Source organism: Zonotrichia leucophrys, unplaced genomic scaffold (genome assembly GCF_028769735.1).
Source record: "Zonotrichia leucophrys gambelii isolate GWCS_2022_RI unplaced genomic scaffold, RI_Zleu_2.0 Scaffold_319_59616, whole genome shotgun sequence".
In the NCBI taxonomy this organism is placed as follows: Eukaryota; Metazoa; Chordata; class Aves; order Passeriformes; family Passerellidae; genus Zonotrichia; species Zonotrichia leucophrys.
This window is the reverse complement of record NW_026992524.1, coordinates 26566-51169: the sequence shown is the minus strand read 5'-3', so window position 1 is coordinate 51169 and position 24604 is coordinate 26566. Positions and strand designations below refer to the sequence as shown.

At 51.1% G+C, this 24604-nt stretch overlaps 1 protein-coding gene across 1 annotated transcript in view; it reads left to right on the top strand.

Annotated features, from left to right (window-relative positions):
* The window catches only part of PPP1R37 (protein phosphatase 1 regulatory subunit 37), a gene marked incomplete at its 5' end in the record, with an annotated part of 31056 nt that extends 8385 nt beyond the window's left edge, over window positions 1-22671 (top strand). Inside the window, 7 exon segments of the mRNA XM_064701064.1 lie at window positions 2359-2514; window positions 6038-6165; window positions 8327-8444; window positions 10448-10614; window positions 15674-18185; window positions 20775-20866; window positions 22522-22671. Of these exon segments, the coding sequence (XP_064557134.1) occupies window positions 2359-2514; window positions 6038-6165; window positions 8327-8444; window positions 10448-10614; window positions 15674-18185; window positions 20775-20860 (3167 nt within the window).
* Between the last annotated feature and the right edge of the window lie 1933 nt (window positions 22672-24604).

Here is a 24604-nt window from a genome sequence, read left to right as displayed (position 1 = left end):
TTTCTGCTGGGAATTTTCTCATTTTTCCATCTATTTTTCCATCCATTTTTCCATCCATTTCCCACCCCCCATTTCCATCCATTTTCCCATCCATTCTTTTCCCATTTTTCCATTTATTTTTTCCCATTTTCCATTGTTTTTTCCTGTTTCTCCATCCATTTTTTTTCCCATTTTCCATCCATTTTCCCACCCATTTCTCCCATTTCCCACCTCATTTGCCATCGATTTTCTCCCATTTTCCCACCCACTCCCCACCCATTTTTCCCATTTTCCTGCTGTTCCCAGTGGCACTCCCAGGGCTTTCCCTGGTCCCATTCCCATTCCCATTTCCCATTCCCATTCCCAGTTATTTATTTCCCGTTTTTTCCCATTTTTTTCTCATTTTTCCTGGTTTTTTCCCGGTTTTCAGCCACAGCGCTGAAGATGAACGTGACTCTCCGTGAGCTGTACCTGGCTGACAACAACCTCAGTGCCCATTGCCCTGCCCCATTCCCATTACCATTCCCATTCTCCTGCCCCATTCCCAATGCATTCCCAGTTATTTATTTCCCGTTTTTTCCCATTTTTCCTGGTTTTTTCCCCACAGCCACAGCCCTGAAGATGAACGTGACTCTCCGGGAGCTGTACCTGGCCGATAACAACCTCAGTGCCCATTGCCATCCCCATTCCCATTCCCAGGGTTATTTCCCAGATAATTTTTTCCCATTTTTTCTCATTTTTTCCCATTTTTCCCTGTTTTCAGCCACAGCGCTGAAGATGAACGTGACTCTCTGTGAGCTGTACCTGGCCGATAACAACCTCAGTGCCCATTCCCATCCCCATTCCCATTTCCAATTGCCCCATTCCCAGTTCATTCCCAGTTATTTATTTCCCATTTTTTCCCATTTTTTCTCATTTTTCCCACAGCCACAGCTCTGAAGATGAACGTGACGCTCCGTGAGCTGTACCTGGCCGATAACAACCTCAGTGCCCATTCCCATTTCCAATTGCCCCATTCCTGGTGCATTCCCAGTTCATTCCCAGTTATTCATTTCCAATTTTTCCTGGTTTTTTCCCAATTTTTTCCCATTTTTCTCATTTTTCCTGGTTTTTTCCCGGTTTTCAGCCACGGCTCTGAAGATGAACGTGACTCTCCGTGAGCTGTACCTGGCTGACACCAACCTCAGTGCCCATTCCCATCCCCATTCCCATTCCCAATTTCCCATTCCCATTCCCAGTTATTTATTTCCAATTTTTTCCCATTTTTTCTCATTTTTCCTGTTTTTTTCCCCATTTCCCCACAGCCACAGCTCTGAAGATGAACGTGACTCTCCGTGAGCTGTACCTGGCCGATAACAACCTCAGTGCCCATTGCCATTGCCATTTCCCATTCCCATTGACTTGCTTCATTCCTGTTTTTTTCCCAGTTATTTATTTCCCATTTTTTTCTCATTTTTTTCTCATTTTTCCCCACAGCCACAGCTCTGAAGATGAACGTGACTCTCCGGGAGCTGTACCTGGCCGATAACAACCTCAGTGCCCATTCCCCATTTCCATTGCCCCATTCCTGGTGCATTCCCAGTTAATTCCCAATTATTTTTTTCCCATTTTTTCCCATTTTTTCCCCATTTTCCCTGCAGCCACGGCTCTGAAGATGAACGTGACTCTCCGGGAGCTGTACCTGGCTGACACCAACCTCAGTGCCCATTGCCATCCCCATTCCCATTTCCCATTTCCCTGCCCCATTCCCAGTGCCATTCCCAGGGTTATTTCCCAGTTTTTTATTTCCCATTTATTTCCCGTTTTTTCCCATTTTTCCTGGTTTTTTCCCCACAGCCACGGCTCTGAAGATGAACGTGACGCTCCGGGAGCTGTACCTGGCCAATAACAACCTCAGTGCCCATTGCCATTCCCATTCCCATTCCCATTCCCATTCCCATTCCCATTCCATTCCCATTCCGGTGCATTCCCAGGGTTATTTCCCAGATAATTTTTTCCCATTTTTCCCATTTTTCCTGGTTTTTTCCCGGTTTTCAGCCACAGCCCTGAAGATGAACGTGACTCTCCGTGAGCTGTACCTGGCCGACAACAACCTCAGTGCCCATTGCCCATTCCCATTTCCCATTCTCAGTTCATTCCCAGTTATTCATTTCCCGTTTTTTCCCAATTTTTTCTCATTTTTCCTGTTTTTTTCCCCGTTTTCAGCCACAGCCCTGAAGATGAACGTGACTCTCCGTGAGCTGTACCTGGCTGACACCAACCTCAGTGCCCATTCCCATTCCCATTCCCCATTATTTCCCAGTTCATTCCCAGTTATTTATTTCCCATTTTTTCCCATTTTTTCTCATTTTTCCTGGTTTTTTCCCCTTTTCCCCACAGCCACGGCTCTGAAGATGAACGTGACGCTCCGGGAGCTGTACCTGGCCGATAACAAGCTGAACGGGCTGCAGGACTCGGCCCAGCTCGGGAACCTGCTCAAGTTCAACGGCTGCATCCAGATCCTGGACCTGCGCAACAACCACCTCATGGATTCCGGTGGGAAATGTGGGAAAAACGGGAATTCTGGGAATTCTGGGAATGGGCAACAACCACCTGATGGATTCCGGTGGGAATTCCAGGGAAAAACGGGAATTCTGGGGTCTGGGAACGGGGCTGGACCTGCGCAACAACCACCTCATGGATTCCGGTGGGAAATGTGGGAATTCTGGGAATTTTGGGAATTCTGGGGTGTGGGAATGGGCAACAACCACCTCATGGATTCCGGTGGGAAATGTGGGAATTCTAACCAGGAAAAACGGGAATTCTGGGGTGTGGGAATGGGGCTGGACCTGTGCAACAACCACCTGATGGATTCCGGTGGGAAATGTGGGAATTCCAGGGAATTCTGGGAATTCTGGGGTCTGGGAATGGGGCTGGACCTGCGCAACAACCACCTCATGGATTCCGGTGGGAAATGTGGGAATTCCAGGGAAAAACGGGAATTCTGGGAATTCTGGGAATGGGCAACAACCACCTCATGGATTCCGGTGGGAATTGTGGGAATTCCAGGGAAAAATGGGAATTCTGGGGTGTGGGAATGGGGCTGGACCTGCGCAACAACCACCTGATGGATTCCGGTGGGAATTCCAGGGAAAAACGGGAAATCTGGGAATTCTGGGAATGGGCAACAACCACCTCATGGATTCGGGTGGGAAATGTGGGAATTCTAACCAGGAAAAACGGGAATTCTGGGGTGTGGGAATGGGGGAATGGGGCTGGAGCTGCACAACAACCACCTGATGGATTCCGGTGGGAAATGTGGGAAAAATGGGAATTCTGGGGTTTGGGAATGTGGGAATGGGCAACAACCACCTGATGGATTCCAGTGGGAATTCCAGGGAAAAACGGGAAAAATGGGAATTCTGGGGATTGGGAACGGGGCTGGACCTGCGCAACAACCACCTCATGGATTCCGGTGGGAATTCCAGGGAAAAACGGGAAAAATGGGAATTCTGGGGTGTGGGAATGGGGCTGGACCTGTGCAACAACCACCTGATGGATTCCGGTGGGAATTCCAGGAAAAACGGGAAAACTGGGGCGTGGGAATGTGGGAATGGGGCTGGACCTGCACAACAACCACCTCATGGATTCCGGTGGGAAATGTGGGAATTCCAGGGAATTTGGGAATTCTGGGGCTTGGGAATGGGGGAATGGGGCTGTGCAACAACCACCTCATGGATTCCGGTGGGAATAACGGGAAAAATGGAATTCTGGGAATGGGCAACAACCACCTCATGGATTCCAGTGGGAAATGTGGGAATTCTAACCAGGAAAAACGGGAATTCTGGGGTGTGGGAATGGGGGAATGGGCTGGACGTGCGCAACAACCACCTCATGGACTCCGGTGGGAATTCCAGGGAAAAATGGAATTTTGGGAATTCTGGGGTCTGGGAATGGGGCTGGACCTGCGCAACAACCACCTGATGGATTCCGGTGGGAATAACGGGAAAAACGGGAATTCTGGGGTCTGGGAATGGGCAACAACCACCTGATGGATTCCGGTGGGAATAACGGGAAAAACGGGAATTCTGGGGTCTGGGAATGGGGCTGGACCTGCGCAACAACCACCTGATGGATTCCGGTGGGAAATGTGGGAAAAACGGGAAAAACGGGAATTCTGGGGGTTGGGAATGGGCAACAACCACCTCATGGATTCCGATGGGAAATGTGGGAAAAACGGGAATTCTGGGAATTCTGGGGTGTGGGAATGGGCAACAACCACCTCATGGACTCGGGTGGGAATAACGGGAATTCTGGGGCTTGGGAATGTGGGGATGGGTTTGGAATGGTGGGAATGGGTTTGGGAATCTCTCATTGCTGATTTTCCAGGCCTGCCCTAAATCCCCGTTTCCCATGATTTCCCAGCTATTCCCACTTTCCCAGGCCTGGCCTAACCCCAGGATTATCCAGACCCGATCTAACTCCCAATTTCCCGTTTTTTCCCGTTTTTCCCCGTTTCCAGGCCTGGCCTAACTCCCAATTATTTCCCATTTTTTCCCCATTTCCAGGCCTGGCCTAGCCCAGGATTATCCAGGCCCGATCTAACTCCCAATTTCCCTTTATTTCCCGTTTTTCCCCATTTCCAGACCCAGTCTAACTCCCAATTTCCCATTTTTTTCCCCGCTTTTCCCATTTCCAGGCCTGGCCTAACCCCAGGATTATCCAGACCCAGTCTAACTCCCAATTTCCCATTTTTTTCCCCATTTTTTTCCCATTTTTTCCCCAATTTTTCCCCGTTTTTTCCCCGTTTCCAGGCCTGACCTAACTCCCAATTTCCCGTTTTTTTCCCGGTTTTTTTCCCCTTTTTTTCCCCCTTTTTTTCCCCATTTCCAGGCCCGATCTAACTCCCAATTTCCCATTTTTTCCCCGTTTTTCCCTGTTCCCAGGCCTGGCCTAACCCCAGGATTATCCAGACCCGATCTAACTCTCAATTATTTCCCGTTTTTCCCGTTTTTCCCGTTTTTCCGTTCCCAGGCCTGGCCTAACCCCAGGATTATCCAGACCCAGTCTAACTCCCAATTTCCCGTTTTTTCCCCATTTTTTCCCATTTTTTCCCCAATTTTTCCCCGTTTTTCCCCCTTTCCAGGCCTGGCCTAACTCCCAATTTCCCGTTTTTTTCCCGTTTTTTTCCCGTTTTTTTCCCCAATTTTCCCCGTTTTTTCCCCGTTTCCAGACCCGATCTAACTCCCAATTTCCCATTTTTTTCCCGTTTTTTCCCCGTTTTCCAGACCCGATTTAACTCCCAATTTCCCGTTTTTTTCCCGTTTTCCCCGTTTCCAGCCCTGGCCTAACCCCAGGATTATCCAGACCTGACCTAACTCCCAATTATTTCCCGTTTTTCCCGTTTTTTCCCATTTTCCCGTTCCCAGGCCTGGCCTAACCCCAGGATTATCCAGGCCCAATCTAACTCCCAATTTCCCATTTTTTCCCCATTTTTTCCCCGTTTTTTCCCCGTTTTTTCCCCGTTTTTTCCCCATTTCCAGGCCTGACCTAACTCCCAATTTCCCCTTTTTTTTCCCCGTTTTTTTCCCCGTTTTTTCCCCGTTTCCAGACCCGATCTAACTCCCAATTTCCCATTTTTTTCCCGTTTTTCCCGTTTCCAGGCCAATCTAACTCCCAATTTCCCGTTTTTTTCCCGTTTTTCCGTTCCCAGGCCTGGCCTAACCCCAGGATTATCCAAGCCTGATCTAACTCTCAATTATTTCCCGTTTTTCCCGTTTTTCCCATTTTTCCCATTCCCAGGCCTGGCCTAACCCCAGGATTATCCAGACCCAATCTAACTCCCAATTTCCCATTTTTCCCCATTTTTTCCCCATTTTTTCCCCATTTTTTCCCCGTTTTTTCCCCGTTTTTTCCCCGTTTCCAGGTCTGACCTAACTCCCAATTTCCGTTTTTTTCCCCGTTTTTTCCCGTTTTTTTTCCCGTTTTTTTCCCCGTTTTTTTCCCCGTTTTTTCCCGTTTCCAGGCCCGATCTAACTCCCAATTTCCCGTATTTTTTCCCATTTTTCCCATTTCCCAGGCCTGGCCTACATCTGCGAGGGGCTGCGGGAGCAGCGCCGGGGTTTGGTGACGTTGGTGCTGTGGAACAACCAGCTGAGCCACGCCGGCATGGCCTACCTGGGCATGACCCTGGTGAGCGTTCCCAGAGTCCCAAAATTCCCGGAATTCCCAGGATTCCAGGAAAAATCTTCACTTTCTTGGTGTTCATTTGGGGATTTCTGGCGTTTCCTGTGGGTTTTCCATGGATTTCATTGGTTTTCCATTGGGTTTCACTGATTTTTTTTCCATTGATTTTTATTGGTTTCCATTGATTTTCCACTGATTTCCATCGGGTTTTCCGTGGATTTTCTGTGGATTTTCCTTGGGTTTTCCCTTGATTTTTATTGGTTTTCCGTTGGTTTTCCATGGGTTTCCTATGGATTTTCCATTGGTTTTCCATGGGTTTTCTATGGGTTTTCCCTTGATTTTTATTGGTTTTCCGTTGGTTTTCCATGGGTTTTCTATGGATTTTCCATTGGTTTTCCATGGGTTTTCTATGGATTTTCCATTGGGTGGGTTTTCTATGGATTTTCCATTGGTTTTCCATGGGTTTTCTATGGATTTTCCATTCGTTTTCCATGGGTTTTCCGTTGGTTTTCCCTTGATTTTTATTGGTTTTCCATTGGTTTTCCATGGGTTTTCTATGGATTTTCCATTGGTTTTCCACTGGTTTTCTGTGGATTTTCCTTGGGTTTTCTTTTGATTTTTATTGGTTTTCCATTGGTTTTCTATGAATTTTCCGTTGGTTTTCCATGGGTTTTCCGTTGGTTTTCCATGGGTTTTCTATGGATTTTCTATGGATTTTCTGTTGGTTTTCCATGGATTTTCCATTCATTTTCCATGGATTTTCTATGGATTTTCATGGGTTTCCATTGATTTTCCACTAATTTCCATGGATTTTCCTTGGGTTTTCCATTGATTTTTATTGGTTTTCCATTGGTTTTCTATGGGTTTTCCATTGGTTTTCCATGGTTTTCTATGGGTTTTCTATGGATTTTCTGTTGGTTTTCCATGGATTTTCCATTCATTTTCCATGGGTTTTCTATGGATTTTCCATTGGTTGGGTTTTCTATGGATTTTTATGGGTTTCCATTGATTTTCTGCTGATTTCCATCGATTTTCTTTGGTTTCCATTGGGTTTTCCGTGGATTTTCCTTGGGTTTTCCCTTGATTTTTATTGGTTTTCCATGGGTTTTCTATGGGTTTTTATGGGTTTCCATTGATTTTCCACTGATTTCCATGGATTTTCCATGGGTTTCTGTGGATTTTCCTTGGGTTTTCCCTTTGTTTTTATTGGTTTTCCATTGGTTTTTCCATGGGTTTTCTATGGATTTTCTGTTGGTTTTCCATGGGTTTTCTATGAATTTTCCATTTGTTTTCCATGGATTTTTATGGGTTTCTATTGATTTTCCACTGATTTCCATGGATTTTCCTTGGTTTTCCCTTGATTTTTATTGGTTTTCCATTGGTTTTCCATGGGTTTTCTATGGATTTTCCCGGGATTTTCCCATGGGTTTTCCCTGGATTTTCCTATGGATTTCCCCCAGATTTTCCCATGTATTTTCCCATGGATTTTCCCTGGATTTCCCCCGGATTTTCCCTGGATTTTCCCTGGATTTTCCCTGGATTTCCCCTGGATTTTCCCATGGATTTTCCCTGGATTTTCCCTGGATTTTCCCTGGATTTCCCCCGGATTTCCCCTGGATTTCCCATGGATTTCCCCTGGATTTCCCCTGGATTTTCCTGGGATTTTCCCATGGATTTCCCATGGATTTTCCCATGGGTTTTTCCCTGGAAATATAATTCCCATGGGATTTTCCCTGGATTTCCCCGGATTTCCCATGGACTCCAGGATTTCCCATGGATTTTCCCATGAATTTTCCCTGGATTTTCCCATGGATTTTCCCATGGATTTTCCCATGGATATTCCCAGGGATTTTCCCTGGATTTTCCCATGGATTTTCCCATGGATTTTCCCATGGATTTTCCCTGGATTTCCCCGGGATTTTCCCCTGGATTTCCCCTGGATTTTCCCTGGATTTTCCCATGGATTTTCCCAGGGATTTTCCTGGGATTCCCATGGCCCATCCCAGGTGTTTCCCTGGATTTTCCCAGGATTCCGTATCACACGGATTTCCTGGATTTCCTCCGGATTTCCCAATTCCCTGGATTTTCACTGGATTTTCCGGATTCCCGGATTTCCCGGATTTCCCTGTATTCCAGGACATCCCTCGGTGTTTCCCTGCGCTGGCCGCACCGCCACCGGGAGCGCTGAATGGGCCACAACGCCGTGGGCAACGAGGGCGTGCGGAACCTGAAGAGCGGCCTGATCGGGAACCGCTCGGTGCTGCGCCTGGGGCTGGCCTGCACCCGGCTCACCTGCGAAGGTGCCAACCCGGGAAACCGGGAAACCGGGATGGGCTCGGGAAACAGGGATGGGCTCCGGTGCTGCGCCTGGGGCTGGCCTGCACCCGGCTCACCTGCGAAGGTGCCACGGGAAACCGGGAGGAACCGGGATGGCTCGGGAAATAGGGATGGGCTCGGTGCTGCGCCTGGGGCTGGCCTGCACCCGGCTCACCTGCGAAGGTGCCAACCGGGAAACCGGGAAACCGGGAACCGGGAAATGGGGATGGGAAACGGGAAACCGGGGTGGGCTCGGTGCTGCGCCTGGGGCTGGCCTGCACCCGGCTCACCTGCGAAGGTGCCGGGGCTGGGAAACCGGGAAACCGGGATAGCGGGAAAAGGATAGTGGAACTCGGGAAACCGGGATAGCGGGAAATTGGGGTGGGCTCCGGTGCTGCGCCTGGGGCTGGCCTGCACCCGGCTCACCTGCGAAGGTGCCACGGCTGGGACGGGCTGGGAAACCGGGATAGCGGGAAACCAGGAGAGCGGGTTAGCGGGAAACTGGGATAGCGGGAAACCGGGATAGCGGGAAATTGGGGTGGGCTCGGGAATCCAGGATGGGCTCAGGAAACCGGGATGGGAAAGTTGGGAAAGCGGGATAGCGGGAAACCGGGATGGGCTCAGGAAACCGGGATAGCGGGAAACTCGGGAAACCGGGATAGCGGGAAACCGGGATGGGCTCGGGAAACCGGGATAGCGGGAAACTCGGGAAACCGGGATAGCGGGAATTGGGATGGGAAAGTTGGGAACCAGGGTGGGCTCGGGAACCGGGATAGCAGGAAACTGGGATGGGCTCGGGAAACCGGGATAGCAGGAAACCGGGTGGGCTCGGGAATCCAGGATGGGCTCAGGAAACCGGGATGGGAAAGTTGGGAAACCGGGATAGCGGGAAACCGGGATAGCGGGAACCCGGTTGGGCTCGGGAAACTGGGATAGTGGGAAATTGGGGTGGGAAAGTTGGGAAACCGGGATAGCGGGAAACCGGGATGGGCTCGGGAAACCGGGATAGCTTTTTTTCCCCCAAATCCCCATGATTTCCCGTGATTTTCCCCCCAAATTCCCAGATTGTTTTCCCCCGAATTCCCCCCAAATCCCCAGGATTTTCCCCCCAAATTCCTAGATTTTTTCCCCCAAATTCCTAGATGTTTTCCCAAATTTCCAAAATTTCTCCCCCAGTTTCCCACATTTATTCCCAGGATTTTCCCCCAAATCCCCAGGATTTTCCCTGAATTTGCCAGATTTCTCCCCCGAATTTCCCAGATTTTTTCCCCCAAATCCCCAGATTTTTTCCCCAATTTCCCAGATTTTTCCCCAAATTCCCAGGATTTTCCCCCAAAATACCCATGATTTCCTATGATTTTCCCCCCAAATCCCCAGGATTTTCCCCCCAATTTCCCAAATTTTTCCCCCCAAATTCCCATATTTTTCCCCCCAATTTCCCATATTTTTTCCCCCAATTTCCCAGATTTTTCCCCCCAATTTCCCAGATTTTTCCCCCAAATCCCAGGATTTTACCCCAAATTCCAGATTTTCCCCCAATTTCCCAGATTTTTCCCCAAAATCCCAGGATTTTCCCCCCAAATACCCAGATTTTTTCCCCCAAATTCCCAGATTTTTCCCCCAAATTTCCGAAATTTCTCCCCCCAATTTCCCAGATTTTTCCCCCCAAATTCCCAGATTTTCCCCCAAATTCCTAAATTTCTACCCCCAAATTCCCAGATTTTTTTCCCCAAATTTCCAAAATATCTCCCCCCAAATCCCCAGATTTTCCCCCCAAATTCCCAGATTTTTCCCCCAATTACCCAGATTTTTTCCCCCAAATCCCCGTGATTTCCCGTGATTCTCCCCCAATTTCCCAGGATTGTCCCCCCAAATTCCCAGATTTTTTCCCCTGAATTTCCCAGATTTTTCCCCCCAAATCCCCAGGATTTTCCCATATTTTTTCCCCCACATTCCCGGCTCTCACCCCAATTCCGTCCCCGTGCAGGCGCCGTGGCCGTGGCCGAGTTTGTGGCCGAGAGCCCGCGGCTGCTGCGCCTGGACCTGCGCGAGAACGACATCAAGACCGGGGGGCTGATGGCGCTGTCGCTGGCGCTGCGCGTCAACCGCTCCCTGCTGCGCCTCGACCTCGACCGCGAGCCCAAGAAGGAGCCCGTGAGTGCCCCAAAATCCCGGGAATGGCCCCGAAAATCCGGGAATTGGCCCGAAAATCCCCGCGGTTCTGGGGCGTTCCTGGAGCGGGAAACAGCGCCTGAGGTGTTGGGTATTGCGATTTGAGCATGAGCCCAAGGAGGACTGATGCATCCCAGAATTCCCAAAAAAATCATGGAATTCACAAAAAATACACAAAATTCCCAAAAAATTCTGGGAATTGACAGAAAAATCCCCGCGGTTCTGGGGCGTTCCTGGGCTGGGAAATGGGGTTTGAAGTGTTGGGGTTTGGGGTTTGGGATTTGGGGTTTTTGGGGCTTTGGGGGTTTTGGGGGTTTGGGGTTTTTGGGGGTTTGGGGTTTGACCCCGAGCCCAAGAAGGAGCCCGTGAGTGCCCCAAAATCCCGGGAATTGCCCCAGAAATCCGGGAATTGGCCCAAAAATCCCCGCGGTTCTGGGGCGTTCCTGGGCTGGGAAATGGTGCTTGAGGTGTTGGGGTTTGGGGTTTGAGGATGAACTCAAGGAGGAGGTAGTGTGGTCTGGAATTCCCAGAATTCCCAAAAAATCATGGAATTCACAAAAAAATTCACAAAATTCCCCAAAAATCCCGGGAATTGGCAAAAAAAATCCCCGCGGTTCTGGGGCCTTCCTGGGCCGGGAAATGGCGCTTGAGGTGTCGGTGGTTTGGGGTCTGGGATTTGGGAGTTTGGGGGTCTGGGGTTTGGGATTTGACCTTGAGCCCAAGAAGGAGCCCGTGAGTGCCCCAAAATCCCAGGAATTGCCCCCGAAAATCCGGGAATTGCCCCAAAAATCCCCGCAGTTCTGGGGCGTTCCTGGAGCAGGAAATGGCACTTGAGGTTGTTGGGGTTTGGGGTTTGGGAGTTTGGGGTCTGGGGGTCTGGGGGTTTGGGGTTTTTGGGGGTTTGGGGTTTGACCCCGAGCCCAAGAAGGAGCCTGTGAGTGCCCCAAAATCCATGGAATGCCCCAAAAATCGCAGGAATTGGCAGAAAAATCCCCACAGTTCTGGGGCGTTCCTGGAGCAGGAAACGGTGCTTGAGGTTTTTGGGGTTTGGGATTTGGGATTTGGGGTTTTTGGGGATTTGGGGTTTTTGAGGGTTTGGGGTTTTTGGGGGTTTGGGGTTTGACCCTGAGCCCAAGAAGGAGCCCGTGAGTGCCCCAAAATCCCGGGAATGGCCCCGAAAATCCGGGAATTGGCCCAAAAATCCCCGCGGTTCTGGAGCGTTCCTGGGGCAGGAAATGGTGCTTGAGGTGTCGGGGTCTGGGATTTCGGATTTGGGGTTTTTGGGGGTTTGGGGCTTTTGGGGGTTTGGGGTTTGACCTCGAGCCCAAGAAGGAGCCCGTGAGTGCCCCAAAATCCCGGGAATTGCCCCGAAAATCCGGGAATTGCCCCAAAAATCCCCGCGGTTCTGGGGCATTCCTGGGCTGGGAAATGGGGTTTGGGGTTTGGGGTCTGGGATTTGGGGTTTTTGGGGGTTTGGGGTTTTTGGGGGTTTGGGTTTGACCCTGAGCCCAAGAAGGAGCCCGTGAGTGCCCCAAAATCCCGGGAATTGCCCCAAAAATCCGGGAATTGGCCCAAAAATCCCCGCGGTTCTGGGGCGTTCCTGGAGCGGGAAATGGGGTTTGGGGTTTGGGAGTTTGGGGTCTGGGGATTTGGGGTCTGGGATTTGACTTTGAGCCCAAGAAGGAGCCCGTGAGTGTCCCGGGGTGTCCAAAAAATCCATGGAATGCCCCAAAAATCGCAGGAATTGGCAGAAAAATCCCCACGGTTCTGGGGCGTTCCTGGGCCGGGAAATGGGGTTTGGGGTTTGGGGTCTGGGATTTGGGATTTGGGGCTTTTGGGGTTTTGGGTTTGACCCTGAGCCCAAGAAGGAGCCCGTGAGTGCCCCAAAATCCCGGGAATTGCCCCGAAAATCCGGGAATTGGCCAAAAAATCCCCGCGGTTCTGGGGCCTTCCTGGGCCGGGAAATGGGGTTTGGGGTTTGGGGTTTGAGGATGAACTCAAGGAGGAGTGATGCATCCCAGAATTCACAGAATTCCCAAAAAATCATGGAATTCACAAAAAATACACAAAATTCCCAAAAAATTCCCTGGAATTCCCAAAAATCCCCGCGGTTCTGGGGCGTTCCTGGAGCGGGAAATGGGGTTTGGGGTTGTTGGGGTTTGGCATTTGAGCATGAGCCCAAGGAGGAGTGATGCATCCCAGAATTCCCAAAAAAATCATGGAATTCACAAAAAAATTCACAAAATTCCCAAAAAATTCCCTGGAATTCCCAAAAATCCCCGCGGTTCTGGGGCGTTCCTGGAGCGGGAAATGGTGCTTGAAGTGTCGGGGGTTTGGGGTCTGGGATTTGGGATTTGGGGTTTGGGGTTTGGGGCTTTTGGGGGTTTGGGGTTTGACCTCAAGCCCAAGAAGGAGCCCGTGAGTGCCCCAAAATCCCGGGAATTGCCCCGAAAATCCGGGAATTGGCCCAAAAATCCCTGCGGTTCTGGGGCGTTCCTGGAGCGGGAAACGGTGCTTGAAGTGTTGGGGTTTGGGATTTGAGCATGAACCCAAGGAGGTAGTGTGGTCTGGAATTCCCAGAATTCCCAAAAAATCATGGAATTCACAAAAAAATTCACAAAATTCCCCAAAAATCCCGGGAATTGGCAGAAAAATCCCCGCGGTTCTGGGGCGTTCCTGGAGCGGGAAATGGGGTTTGGGGGTTTGGGATTTGGGGTTTTTGGGGGTTTGGGGTTTTTGGGGGTTTGGGGTTTTTGGGGGTTTGGGTTTGACCCTGAGCCCAAGAAGGAGCCCGTGAGTGCCCCAAAATCCCGGGAATTGCCCCCAAAATCCGGGAATTGGCAGAAAAATCCCCGCGGTTCTGGAGCGTTCCTGGAGCGGGAAATGGGGTTTGGGGGTTTGGGATTTGGGATTTGGGATTTGGGGTTTTTGGGAGTTTGGGGCTTTTGGGGGTTTGGGGTTTGGGACCCCGAGCCCAAGAAGGAGCCCGTGAGTGCCCCAAAATCCCGGAATTGCCCCGAAAATCCGGGAATTGCCCCAAAAATCCCCGCGGTTCTGGGGCGTTCCTGGAGCGGGAAATGGGGTTTGGGGGTTTGGGATTTGGGGTTTGGGATTTGGGGATTTGGGTTTGACCTCGAGCCCAAGAAGGAGCCCATGAGTGTCCTGGGGTGTCCAAAAATCCATGGAATTGCCCCAAAAATTCTGGGAATTGGCAAAAAAATCCTCGCGGTTCTGGGGCGTTCCTGGAGCGGGAAATGGGGTTTGGGGTTTGGGGTCTGGGGTTTGGGGGTTTGGGGTTTGGGATTTGGGGCTTTTGGGGGTTTGGGATTTGACCCCGAGCCCAAGAAGGAGCCCGTGAGTGCCCCAAAATCCCGGGAATTGCCCCAGAAATCCTGGGAATTGGCAAAAATCTAATGAATCCTCCCCCACTGGAATCACAAATTCAAGACCCCCCCAAGACCTTGGGGAACCCCCCCCTCCCCCAGATTCCACAATTCCAGTCCTAAAATTCCACAATTCCAATCCCACAATTCCAGTCCTAAAATTCCCCAATTCCAACCCCAAAATCCCCTCTTAAAGGGCCAGCGCTCCAATTCCCCCACCCCGTGGGCGGACTCGACCCCTCTCCCGCCATTCCTGAGGATTTTCCCGCCATTCCCGAGGGAATTTCCCGGGATTTTCCCACCATTCACGAGGGATTTTCCCGCCATTCCCATGGGATTTTCCCAACCATTCCCGGGGATTTTCCCCGCCATTCTCAGGGATTTTTCCCAAGGATTTTTCCGCCATTCCCAGGGATTTTCCCGCCATTCCCGGGGGGATTTTCCCGCCATTCCCGAGGGAATTCCCATGGGATTTTCCCGTCATTCCCAGGGGGATTTTCCCACCATTCCTGAGGGAATTCCTGGGGGATTTTCCCACCATTCCCAAGGGAATTTCCCACCATTCCCAAGGGAATTCCCAGGGGATTTTCCCATTATTCCCAAGGATTTTCCCGCCATTCCTGAGGGAATTCCGAGGGATTTTCCCGCCATTCCCAGGGGAATTTCCCGCCACTCCCCAGGATTTTCCTGCCATTCCCAGGGGGATTTTCCCGCCATTCCTGGGGGGATTTTCCCGCCATTCTCAGGGGAATTTCCCAGGGGATTTTCCCGCCATTCCCAGGGGAATTTCCCACCATTCCCAAGGGAATTCCCATGGGATTTTCCCGCCATTCCTGAGGAAATTCCGAGGGATTTTCCCACCATTCCTGGGGGAATTTCCCGCCACTCCCCAGGATTTTCCCGCCATTCCCGAGGGAATTCCCGGGGGATTTTCCCGCCATTCTCAGGGGAATTTCCCAGGGGATTTTCCTGCCATTCCTGAGGGAATTCCAGGGGGATTTTCCCAAGGATTTTCCCGCCATTCCCAAGGATTTTCCCGCCATTCCCAGGGGGAATTTCCCGCCATTCCGGAGGGAATTCCTGGGGCATTTTCCCACCATTCCCGGGGCATTTTCCTGCCATTCCCGAGGGAATTCCCGGGGGATTTTCCCGTCATTCCCAGGGGATTTTCCCGCCATTCCTGAGGGAATTCCCGGGGGATTTTCCCGTCCTTCCCAGGGGGTTTTCCTGCCATTCCCAAGGATTTTCCCGGGGCATTTTCCCGCCATTCCCAAGGATTTTCCCGCCATTCCCGGGGGAATTCCTGGGGATTTTCCCAAGGATTTTCCTGCCATTCCCAGGGGATTTTCCCGCCATTCCTGAGGGAATTCCTGGGGGATTTTCCCGCCATTCCCGGGGCATTTTCCCGCCATTCCCAGGGGATTTTCCCGCCATTCCCGAGGGGATTCCCATGGGATTTTCCCACCATTCCTGAGGGAATTCCAGGGGGATTTTCCCAAGGATTTTCCCGCCATTCCCAAGGATTTTCCTGCCATTCCCGGGGCATTTTCCCGCCATTCCCGGGGGATTTTCCCGCCATTCCCGGGGCATTTTCCCGCCATTCCCGAGGGTTTTCCCGCCATTCCCTGGCATTTCCCGCCACTCCCGCATTCCCGCAGGTGAAGAGCTTCCTGGAGACGCAGAAGGCGCTGCTGGCCGAGATCCAGAACGGCTGCAAGCGCAACTTCGTGCTGGCCAAGGAGAGGGAGGAGCAGCAGCAGCAGCAGCTGCAGCACTCGGCCTCCATGGCCGACATCCCCCAGGAGATTCCCGAGGAGATTCCCGAGGAAATTCCCGAGGAAATTCCCGAGGGCGCCTCCCCCGGCCCGGAGGAGAACGGCAGCGCCGCCCCGGCCGGGGATTCCAGCTCGGACACCGAGGAGGAGGAGGAGGAGGAGGAGGGGAAGGGCTCGAGGGAGGTCGTGGAATGTTCCGGCAATTCCGGGAATTCCCTCGGCAACGGCGAGCGCAGGATTTCCGTCTCCAGCCCCGGCAGGGGCCGCAAGGTCTTCGTGGTGACGCGGGTGGAGAACGTTCCGGAAGGATCCGGGGGCGTTCCTGATGGTTCCGGGGTCGTTCCTGAGGGATCCGGGGTCGTTCCTGATGGATCCAGGGTCGTTCCAAAGGGATCCGGGCTCATTCCTGATGGATCCGGGGCCGTTCCAGAAGGTTCTGGGGCCGTTCCTGAGGGATCCGGGGTCGTTCCAAAGGGATCTGGAGATGCTCCCAAGGGATCTGGGACAATTCCTGATGGATCCAGGGCCATTCCCCATGGATTGGAGACTGCTCCTGAAGGATCTGGGATCGTTCCTGAAGGATCTGGGACAATTCCTGATGGATCTGGGACAGTTTCTGATGGATCTGGAGCCGTTGCTGATGGATCTGGGATTGTTCCTGATGGATCTGGGATTGTTCCTGATGGATCTTGGGTTGTTCCTGATGGATCTGGAGCTGTTCCTGATGGATCTGGAGCTGTTCCCGATGGATCTGGAGCTGTCCCTGATGGATCTGGAGCTGTCCCTGATGGATCTGGGACAATTCCTGAAGGATCTGGGATCGTTCCTGAGGGATCTGGGGTTGTTCCTGATGGATCTGGGATTGTTCCTGATGGATCTGGGATTGTTCCTGATGGATCTTCGGTTGTTCCTGATGGATCTGGGACAATTCCTGATGGATCTGGAGCTGTTCCTGATGGATCTGGGACAATTCCTGATGGATCTGGAGCTGTTCCTGAAGGATCTGGGACAATTCCTGATGGATCTGGGACAATTCCTGATGGATCTGGAGCCGTTCCTGATGGATCCAGGCTCATTCCAGACAGATCTGGGATTGCTCCTGACGGATCCAGGGTTGTTCCCTTTGGATCCAGCGCCGTTCCTGATGGATCTGGAGCTGCTTCCCATGGATCTGGAGCCGTTCCTGATGGATTTGGGACAATTTCTGATGGATCCAGGGCTGTTCCTGATGGATCTGGAGCTGTTCCCGTTGTTCCTGATGGATCCGGGGTTGTTCCCGATGGATTTGGAGCCGTTCCTGTGGGATCTGGGTCTGTTCCTGATGGATCCGGGGTTGTTCCCGATGGATTTGGAGCCGTTCCTGTGGGATCTGGGTCTGTTCCGGATGGATCTGGAGCTGTTCCCGTTGTTCCTGATGGATCTGGGATTGTTCCTGATGGATTTGGAGCTGTTCCCATTGGATCCAGCCCCGTTCCTGTCAGATCTGGATCCATTCCCGATGGATTTGGAGCCGTTCCCGATGGATCTGGAGCCGTTCCCATCGGATCCAGCCCCGTTCCCGATGGATTTGGAGCCGTTCCTGGTGGATCCAGCCCCATTCCCGTGAGATCCGGGTTGGCTCCTGATGGATTTGGAACCGTTCCCATTGGATCCAGCCCCGTTCCCGATGGATTTGGAGCCGTTCCCGTCGGTCCCAGCCCCGTTCCCGTTGGATCCGGCCCCGTTCCCGTCGGTCCCGGCCCCGTTCCCGATGGATTTGGAGCCATTCCCGATGGATTTGGAGCCGTTCCCGTTGGATCCGGCCCCGTTCCCGTCGGATCCGGCCCCGTTCCCGTCAGTCTCAGCCCCGTTCCCGGTGGATCCGGCCCCGTTCCCGTTGGATCCGGCCCCGTTCCCGTCGGATCCAGCCCCGTTCCCGATGGATTTGGAGCCGTTCCCGTTGGATCCAGCCCCGTTCCCGATGGATTTGGAGCCATTCCCAGTGGATCCAGCCCCATTCCCGTGAGATCTGGAGCGGTTCCCGTTGGATCCGGCCCCGTTCCCGTTGGATCCAGCCCCGTTCCCGGTGGATCCGGCCCCGTTCCCGATGGATTTGGAGCCGTTCCCATCGGTCTCAGCCCCGTTCCCGTCGGATCCGGCCCCGTTCCCGTCGGATCCAGCCCCGTTCCCGTCGGATCCAGCCCCGTTCCCGATGGATTTGGAGCCGTTCCCGTTGGATCCGGCCCCGTTCCCGCCCCGCGGCCGCGCCGGGCGGGCGCCTCCGCGGGCATTGGGTGCGGGAGCCCCTCCCGGGATTCGCCGCTCCCCAACGGCCTCAAGGCCGATTTCGCCCGGGCGCTGCCGGAGCCGGGCCCGGAGGGCGACGGCAAAGCGGGAACGTGCGGGGCGGAGCACGGTGAGAGTCCCAAAATTCCCAAAATCCCCAAATTCCCACATTCCTGAGGGTGTTCCCGGGATCGGGGCGTTCCCGGGAGTTCTGGGATCCCGGAATTCTGGGGGTTCTGGGATCCGAAATTCCTGAATTTTCTGAGATCTGAAATGCCCAAATTGCACAGAGAGTTCCCAGGAGTTCTGGGATCCCGGAATTCTGGGGGTTCTGAGATTCCCAAATTTCTGGGGGTTCTGGGATTCCCGAATTCCCACATTCCTGAGGGTGTTCCCGGGATTGGGGCATTCCTGGGAGTTCTGGGATCCCGGAATTCTGGGGGTTCTGGGATCCCAAATTCCTGAATTTTCTGAGATCTGAAATGCCCAAATTGCAGAGAGAGTTCCCAGGAGTTCTGGGATCCCGGAATTCTGGGGGTTCTGAGATTCCCAAATTTTGGAATTCCCAAATTCCAGAGGCTCTTCCCAGGTTCAGGGCATTCCCAGGAGTTCTGGGATCCCAAATTCCCGAGTTCCGGGTATCGAGACATCCCAGGAGTTCCGGGATCCTGGAATTTTGAGGATTCTGAATTCCCAAATTCCAGAGGGCATTCCCGGGATCAGGGCATTCCCGGGAGTTCTGGGATCCCGGAATTCTGGGGATTCTGAGATTCCCAAATTTCTGGGGATTCTGGGATTCCCAAATTCCCAAATTCCAGAGGGTGTTCCCGGGATCGGGGCATTCCCTGGAGTTCTGAGATCCCAAATTCCTAAATCCCCACATTCCAGAGGTAGTTCCCAGGGTTGGGGCATTCCCAGGAGTTCTGGGATCCTGGAATTCTGGGGATTCTGGGATTCCCAAATTCCCAAATTCCTGAGGGTGTTCCTGGGATCGGGGCATTCCCGGCAGTTCTGGGATCCCGGAATTCTGGGGGTTCTGAGATTCCCAAATTTCGGAATTCCCAAATTCCAGAGGCTCTTCCCAGGTTCTGGGCATTCCCAGGAGTTCTGGGATCCCAAATTCCCGAGTTCCTGGTATCGAGACATCCCAGGAGTTCTGGGATCCTGGAATTCTGGGGGTTCTGAGATTCCCAAATTTCTGGGGGTTCTGGGATTCCCAAATTCCCAAATTGCAGAGACAGTTCCCAGGAGTTCTGGGATCCCAGAATTCTGGGGGTTCTGAGATTCCCAAATTTTGGAATTCCCAAATTCCAGAGGGTGTTCCTGGGCTTGGGGCGTTCCCGGCAGTTCTGGGATCCCGGAATTCTGGGGGTTCTGAGATTCCCAAATTCCAGAGGGTGTTCCCAGGCCTGCGGGCATTTCCAGGACTTCTGGGATCCCGGAATTCTGGGGGTTCTGGGATTCCCAAATTCCTGAATTTTCTGAGATCTGAAATGCCCAAATTGCAGAGAGAGTTCCCAGGAGTTCTGGGATCCCGGAATTCTGGGGGTTCTGAGATTCCCAAATTTTGGAATTCCCAAATTCCAGAGGCTCTTCCCAGGTTCAGGGCATTCCCAGGAGTTCTGGGATCCCAAATTCCCAAGTTCCTGGTATCGAGACATCCCAGGAGTTCCGGGATCCTGGAACTTTGGGGATTCTGAGATTCCCACATTCCTGAGGGTGTTCCCGGGATCGGGGCGTTCCCGGCAGTTCTGGGATCCCGGAATTCTGGGGATTCTGAGATTCCCAAATTTTGGAATTCCCAAATTCCAGAGGGAGTTCCTGGGATCGAGGCATTCCCGGGAGTTTGGAATTGGGGTGGAAAAGTGGGAAAAGAGCTTGAAAAAGTGGGAAAGGAGCAGGAAAATCCCAAATCCTTGGGATGGGAATGGGAAAAAGTGGGAAAGGAGCAGGAAAATCCCAAATCTTTGGGGTGGGATTGGGAAAAACTGGGAATGCAGCAGGAATTGGGGTAAATAAACAGGAAAGGAGCAGGAATTGGGGTGGAAAACTGGGAAAGGAGCAGGAAAATCCCAAATCCTTGGGATGGGAATGGGAAAAACTGGGAAAGGAGGGGGAAAATCCCAAATCCCTGGGTTGGGAATGGGAAAAAGTGGGAAAAGAGGGGGAAAATCCAAAATGCTGGGATTGGGAGTGGGAAAAACCGGGAAAGGAGCAGGAATTTGGGTGGAAAAGTGGGAAAAGAGCTGGAAAAAGTGGGAAAGGAGGGGGAAAATCCCAAATCCTTGGGATGGGAATGGGAAAAAGTGGGAAAGGAGGGGGAAAATCCCAAATCCTTGGGGTGGGAATAGGAAAAACTGGGAAAGGAGGGGGAAAATCCAAAATCCTGGGATTGGGAGTGGGAAAAACTGGGAATGCAGCAGGAAATGGGGTTAAGAAGTGGGAAAGGAGCGGGAAAATCCCAAATCCTTGGGATGGGAATGGGAAAAACTGGGAAAGGAGTGGGAAAATCCCAAATCCCTGGGTTGAGGGTTGGAAAAACTGGGAAAGGAGCGGGAAAATCCCAAATTCTTGGGTTGGGAAGAGGAAAAACTGGGAAAGGAGGGGGAAAATCCCAAATCCTTGGGATGGGAATGGGAAAAACTGGGAAAGGAGTGGGAAATCCCGGATTCCGGGCTGGGTTCCAGAACATTCCGGAACGTTCCGTGTTGTCCCGCAGGGCTGGGCTGCCCCAGGAACGAGCAGGAGCTGCAGGAGCTGCTCCTCGAGGCCACCCAGGACACGGCACCAACCGAGCCAATGTGACAGCAGGTGGGTCAGGAATCCTGGGAAAACCGGAATTCCCGGGAAATCACGGGGTTTATGGGGAAAATCCCGGGGTTTCTGGGAATTTTCTGGGGAAAATCCCGGGGTTTCTGGGGAAAATCCCAAAATTTCTGGGAATTTTCTGGGGAAAATCCCGGGGTTTCTGGGGAAATCCTGGAATTTCTGGGAAAATCACGGAGTTTCTGGGAATTTCTGGGAATATTTCTGGGAATTTTTCCAGAATTTCTGGGAATTTTCTGGGAATATTTCTGGGAATTTTTCCAGAATTTCTGGGAATTTTCCCATGAATTTTCCAGGAATTTCTGGGATTTTTCCCAGGAACTTTCTGGGAATTTCTGGGAATTTCCTGGGATTTTCCAGGGTTTTCTGGGAATTTTTTCTAGGAATTTCCCAGGAATTTTATGGGATTTTTTCTGGGAATTTTCTGGGAATTTCTGGGATTTTTTCCAGGAATTTTCTGGGAATTTCTGGGATTTTTTCCAGGAATTTTCTGGGAATTTCTGGGAATCTTTCCGGGAATTTCCTGGGATTTTCCAGGGTTTTCTGGGAATTTTTTCTAGGAATTTCCCAGGAATTTTATGGGATTTTTTCCTGGGAATTTCTGGGAATTTTCCAGGATTTTTCTGTGAATTTTTCCAATAATTTCTGCAGGAATTTCTGGGAATTTTCCAGGAATTTCTGGGAATTTTCCGGAATTTTCTGGGAAAATCCTGGAGTTTCTGGGACTTCCCCAGAATTTCTGGGAATTTTCCCTGGAATTTCCTGAGAATTTTCCGGGAATTTCTGGGAATATCCCAGAGTTTCTGGGAATTTCTGGGAATATTTCTGGGAATTTTTCCAGAATTTCTGGGGATTTTCTGGGAATTTTCCCGGAATTTCTGGGAATTTTTCCAGGAATTTTCTGGGAATTTCTGGGATTTTTTCTGGGAATTTCTGGGAATCTTTCCGGGAATTTCCTGGGATTTTCCAGGGTTTTCTGGGAATTTTTTCTAGGAATTTCCCAGGAATTTTATGGGATTTTTTCCTGGGAATTTCTGGAAATTTTCTGGGAATTTTCCAGGATTTTTCCGAGAATTTCTGCGGGAATTTCTGGGAATTTTCCCAGAATTTCTGGATTTTTTCAGGAATTTTCTGGGAATTTCTGGGAATCTTTCTGGGAATTTCCCGGAATTTCTGGGAATTTTTCTAGGAATTTTCCCAGAATTTATGGGATTATTTCTGGAAATTTTCTGGGAATTTTCAGGATTTTTCCGAGAATTTTCTGCGGAATTTCTGGGATTATCGGATGTTTCCAGGAATTTTCCAGATTTTCCGGGAATTTCTGGGATTTTTTCGGGAATTTTCTGGGGAATTTTCGGGAATTTTCTGGAATTTTCCGGGAATTTCTGGATTTTCTGGGAATTTTCCTAGGAATTTTCCGGGAATTTTCTGGGAATTTTTCGGGATTTTCTGGGATTTTCTGGAATTTTCCAGGAATTTACCGGGAATTTTCCCGGGAATTTCTGGGATTTATCTGGGAATTTTCCTGGGAATTTCTGTGACTTTTCCGGGAATTTTCCAGTAATTTTCCGGGAATTTTCCCGGGAATTTCTGGGAATTTTCCTGGAATTTCGGCACTTCCAGCCCTGCTCTCCCCACAGGTCCTGCAGGGGAGGCTCCGGAGCTTTTCCCCCTCTCCCAACTCCGCACAAGATTCCAACCAAACCTCGGGAATTTCGGGACTTTTGCTTGGGAAAAAAAAAAAAAAGAAAGAAACAAAAAAAAAAACACGAAACACAAAAACAACAAAACCGGAGATTTTTTTTTTTTTTTTTTTTTTTTTTTCCCGACTTCTTTTCCCGATTTTTCCGGACTTTTTCCCGCCTGCCGAGGGGCGGGGAAGGAGGCGGGGCTCGGCTTTCCCGGCGGGATCCGGCCGAAATTTGGGAATTCCGTCCCTAAAAATCCCCCCCGGGATCGGCTGCTCCCGCGGCCCCCACGCTTTATTTATTTTTAATTTCCCTTTCCGGTGGCTTTGGTTTCTTTGGGAATTTTTTCCCGATTTTTCCCCCTTTTTTTCTGGTTTTTTTTCCCGTTTTTTTTCCCGTTTTTTCCCGTTTTTCCCCCCATTTTTCCCATCTCTATTTATCACCAGCCGCAGAATTCCCGGGAAAACGGGGAAGGTGGAAAAAGGGGGACAGGGAGGGGCTGGAATTCCTCAATCACCCCAAAATTCCAGAGGGGTTGGGGGGAGGGGAAATCCAGCGATTCCCACGGGGATCTCCCGGCCCGGAATTCCCAAAAAATTCCCGGAATTCCCAGGGAAATTCCCGGGGTTCGCTTTTCTTTCTCAAGTGCAATAAAACCTTTCAGGGAGCTGCGGGATTGGGGGGGGGTTTGGGTTGGAATTCCGGGGGGATTTTCCCGATTTTCCAACCGGGAATTTTCGCTGGTGTTTCCTCTGGGTTTGGTTTTTTGGGGTTTTGGTTTTTTTCCTGTCTTTTCCCGATTTTTTTGGGTTTTTTTTTTCTTTTTTCCCCCTCGTTTTTCCCCGTGGTGGAATTTTTGTTAACGGCTGTTTTCTAATTAAATGAATTCTGCATTCGTCACCCGCCCTCTTTTTGGGGGCTCAGCCCGGAATTCCAGGATTTTGGGAATTCGTGGATTTGGGGTGGGTGGGTGGGGAGGGGGGGGTGAAAATCCCCCCAAAAAAAACCCAAAACAGGTGAGAAATCCCAAAAAATCCCAAAATACAGAGCTGGGGGTGGAACTTGGTTTATTGGGGGGTGATCCCGGGGAATTTTCCCGGGAATTCTGGGTGGGTGGGGTTTGGGCATGGCCCAAATTTGGGGATTTTTTGGGGGGATTTTCCCGATTTTCCCTCCCCAAAAGGGCTGAAATTTTGGGAAGAGATCCCAAAAATGTCTCAGGGTGGGGGATTCCCGACAGGGATGAAAATTCCTTTGGATTCTGGGATTTTTGGGATACCCCTGGATCATCCCAGTCCCCTCCAAGCATTTCCCGGTTACAAAAACTGGGAATGAAACCAAAGAATTTCCTCTGGATCTTCCCAGTGGTCTCCAGGATCACAATTTGGGGTTGAAACCCCAGAATTCCCAATCCCTAAAAAGATCCCCAAATCCTCCCGGAGCTCTCCCTGCCCTTGGTGGGGTCAGGATCCCATTTTTAGTCCGAAATCCCATTCCTGATCCCAAATTTTCAATCCTGATACTGTACCTGATCCCAAATCCCCAGCCTTGATGCTGATCCCAAATCCCAAATCTTGATGCTGATCCCAAATCCTGGTGCCATTCCAGATCCCAAATCCCAAATCTCAATCCCAGTCCCCAGTCCCAAATCCTGGTGCCATTCCTGATCCCAAATCCCAAATCCTGATGCCATTCCTTGATCCCAAATCCAACAAATCACAAATCCCAAATTTCATGTATCCATTCCTAATCTAAATCCCAAATCCAAATCCCAAATCCTGATGCCATTCCTTATCCCAAATCCCAAATCTCAAATCCCAATCCAAATCCCAAATCACGATGCCTGTTCACCAGACCCATATGACAAGCACGTCTCCCATCCCCAATCCCAAATCCCGGTGCCCATACCAGAATCCCAAACCCAAATCCAAATCCCCTAATCCCAATCCCAAACCAACCAAATCCCAAACCCAATCCTGATGCCCTCCAATCAACGGCAACTTCCAAATCACACCCTAAACTGTGCCATGTCCTG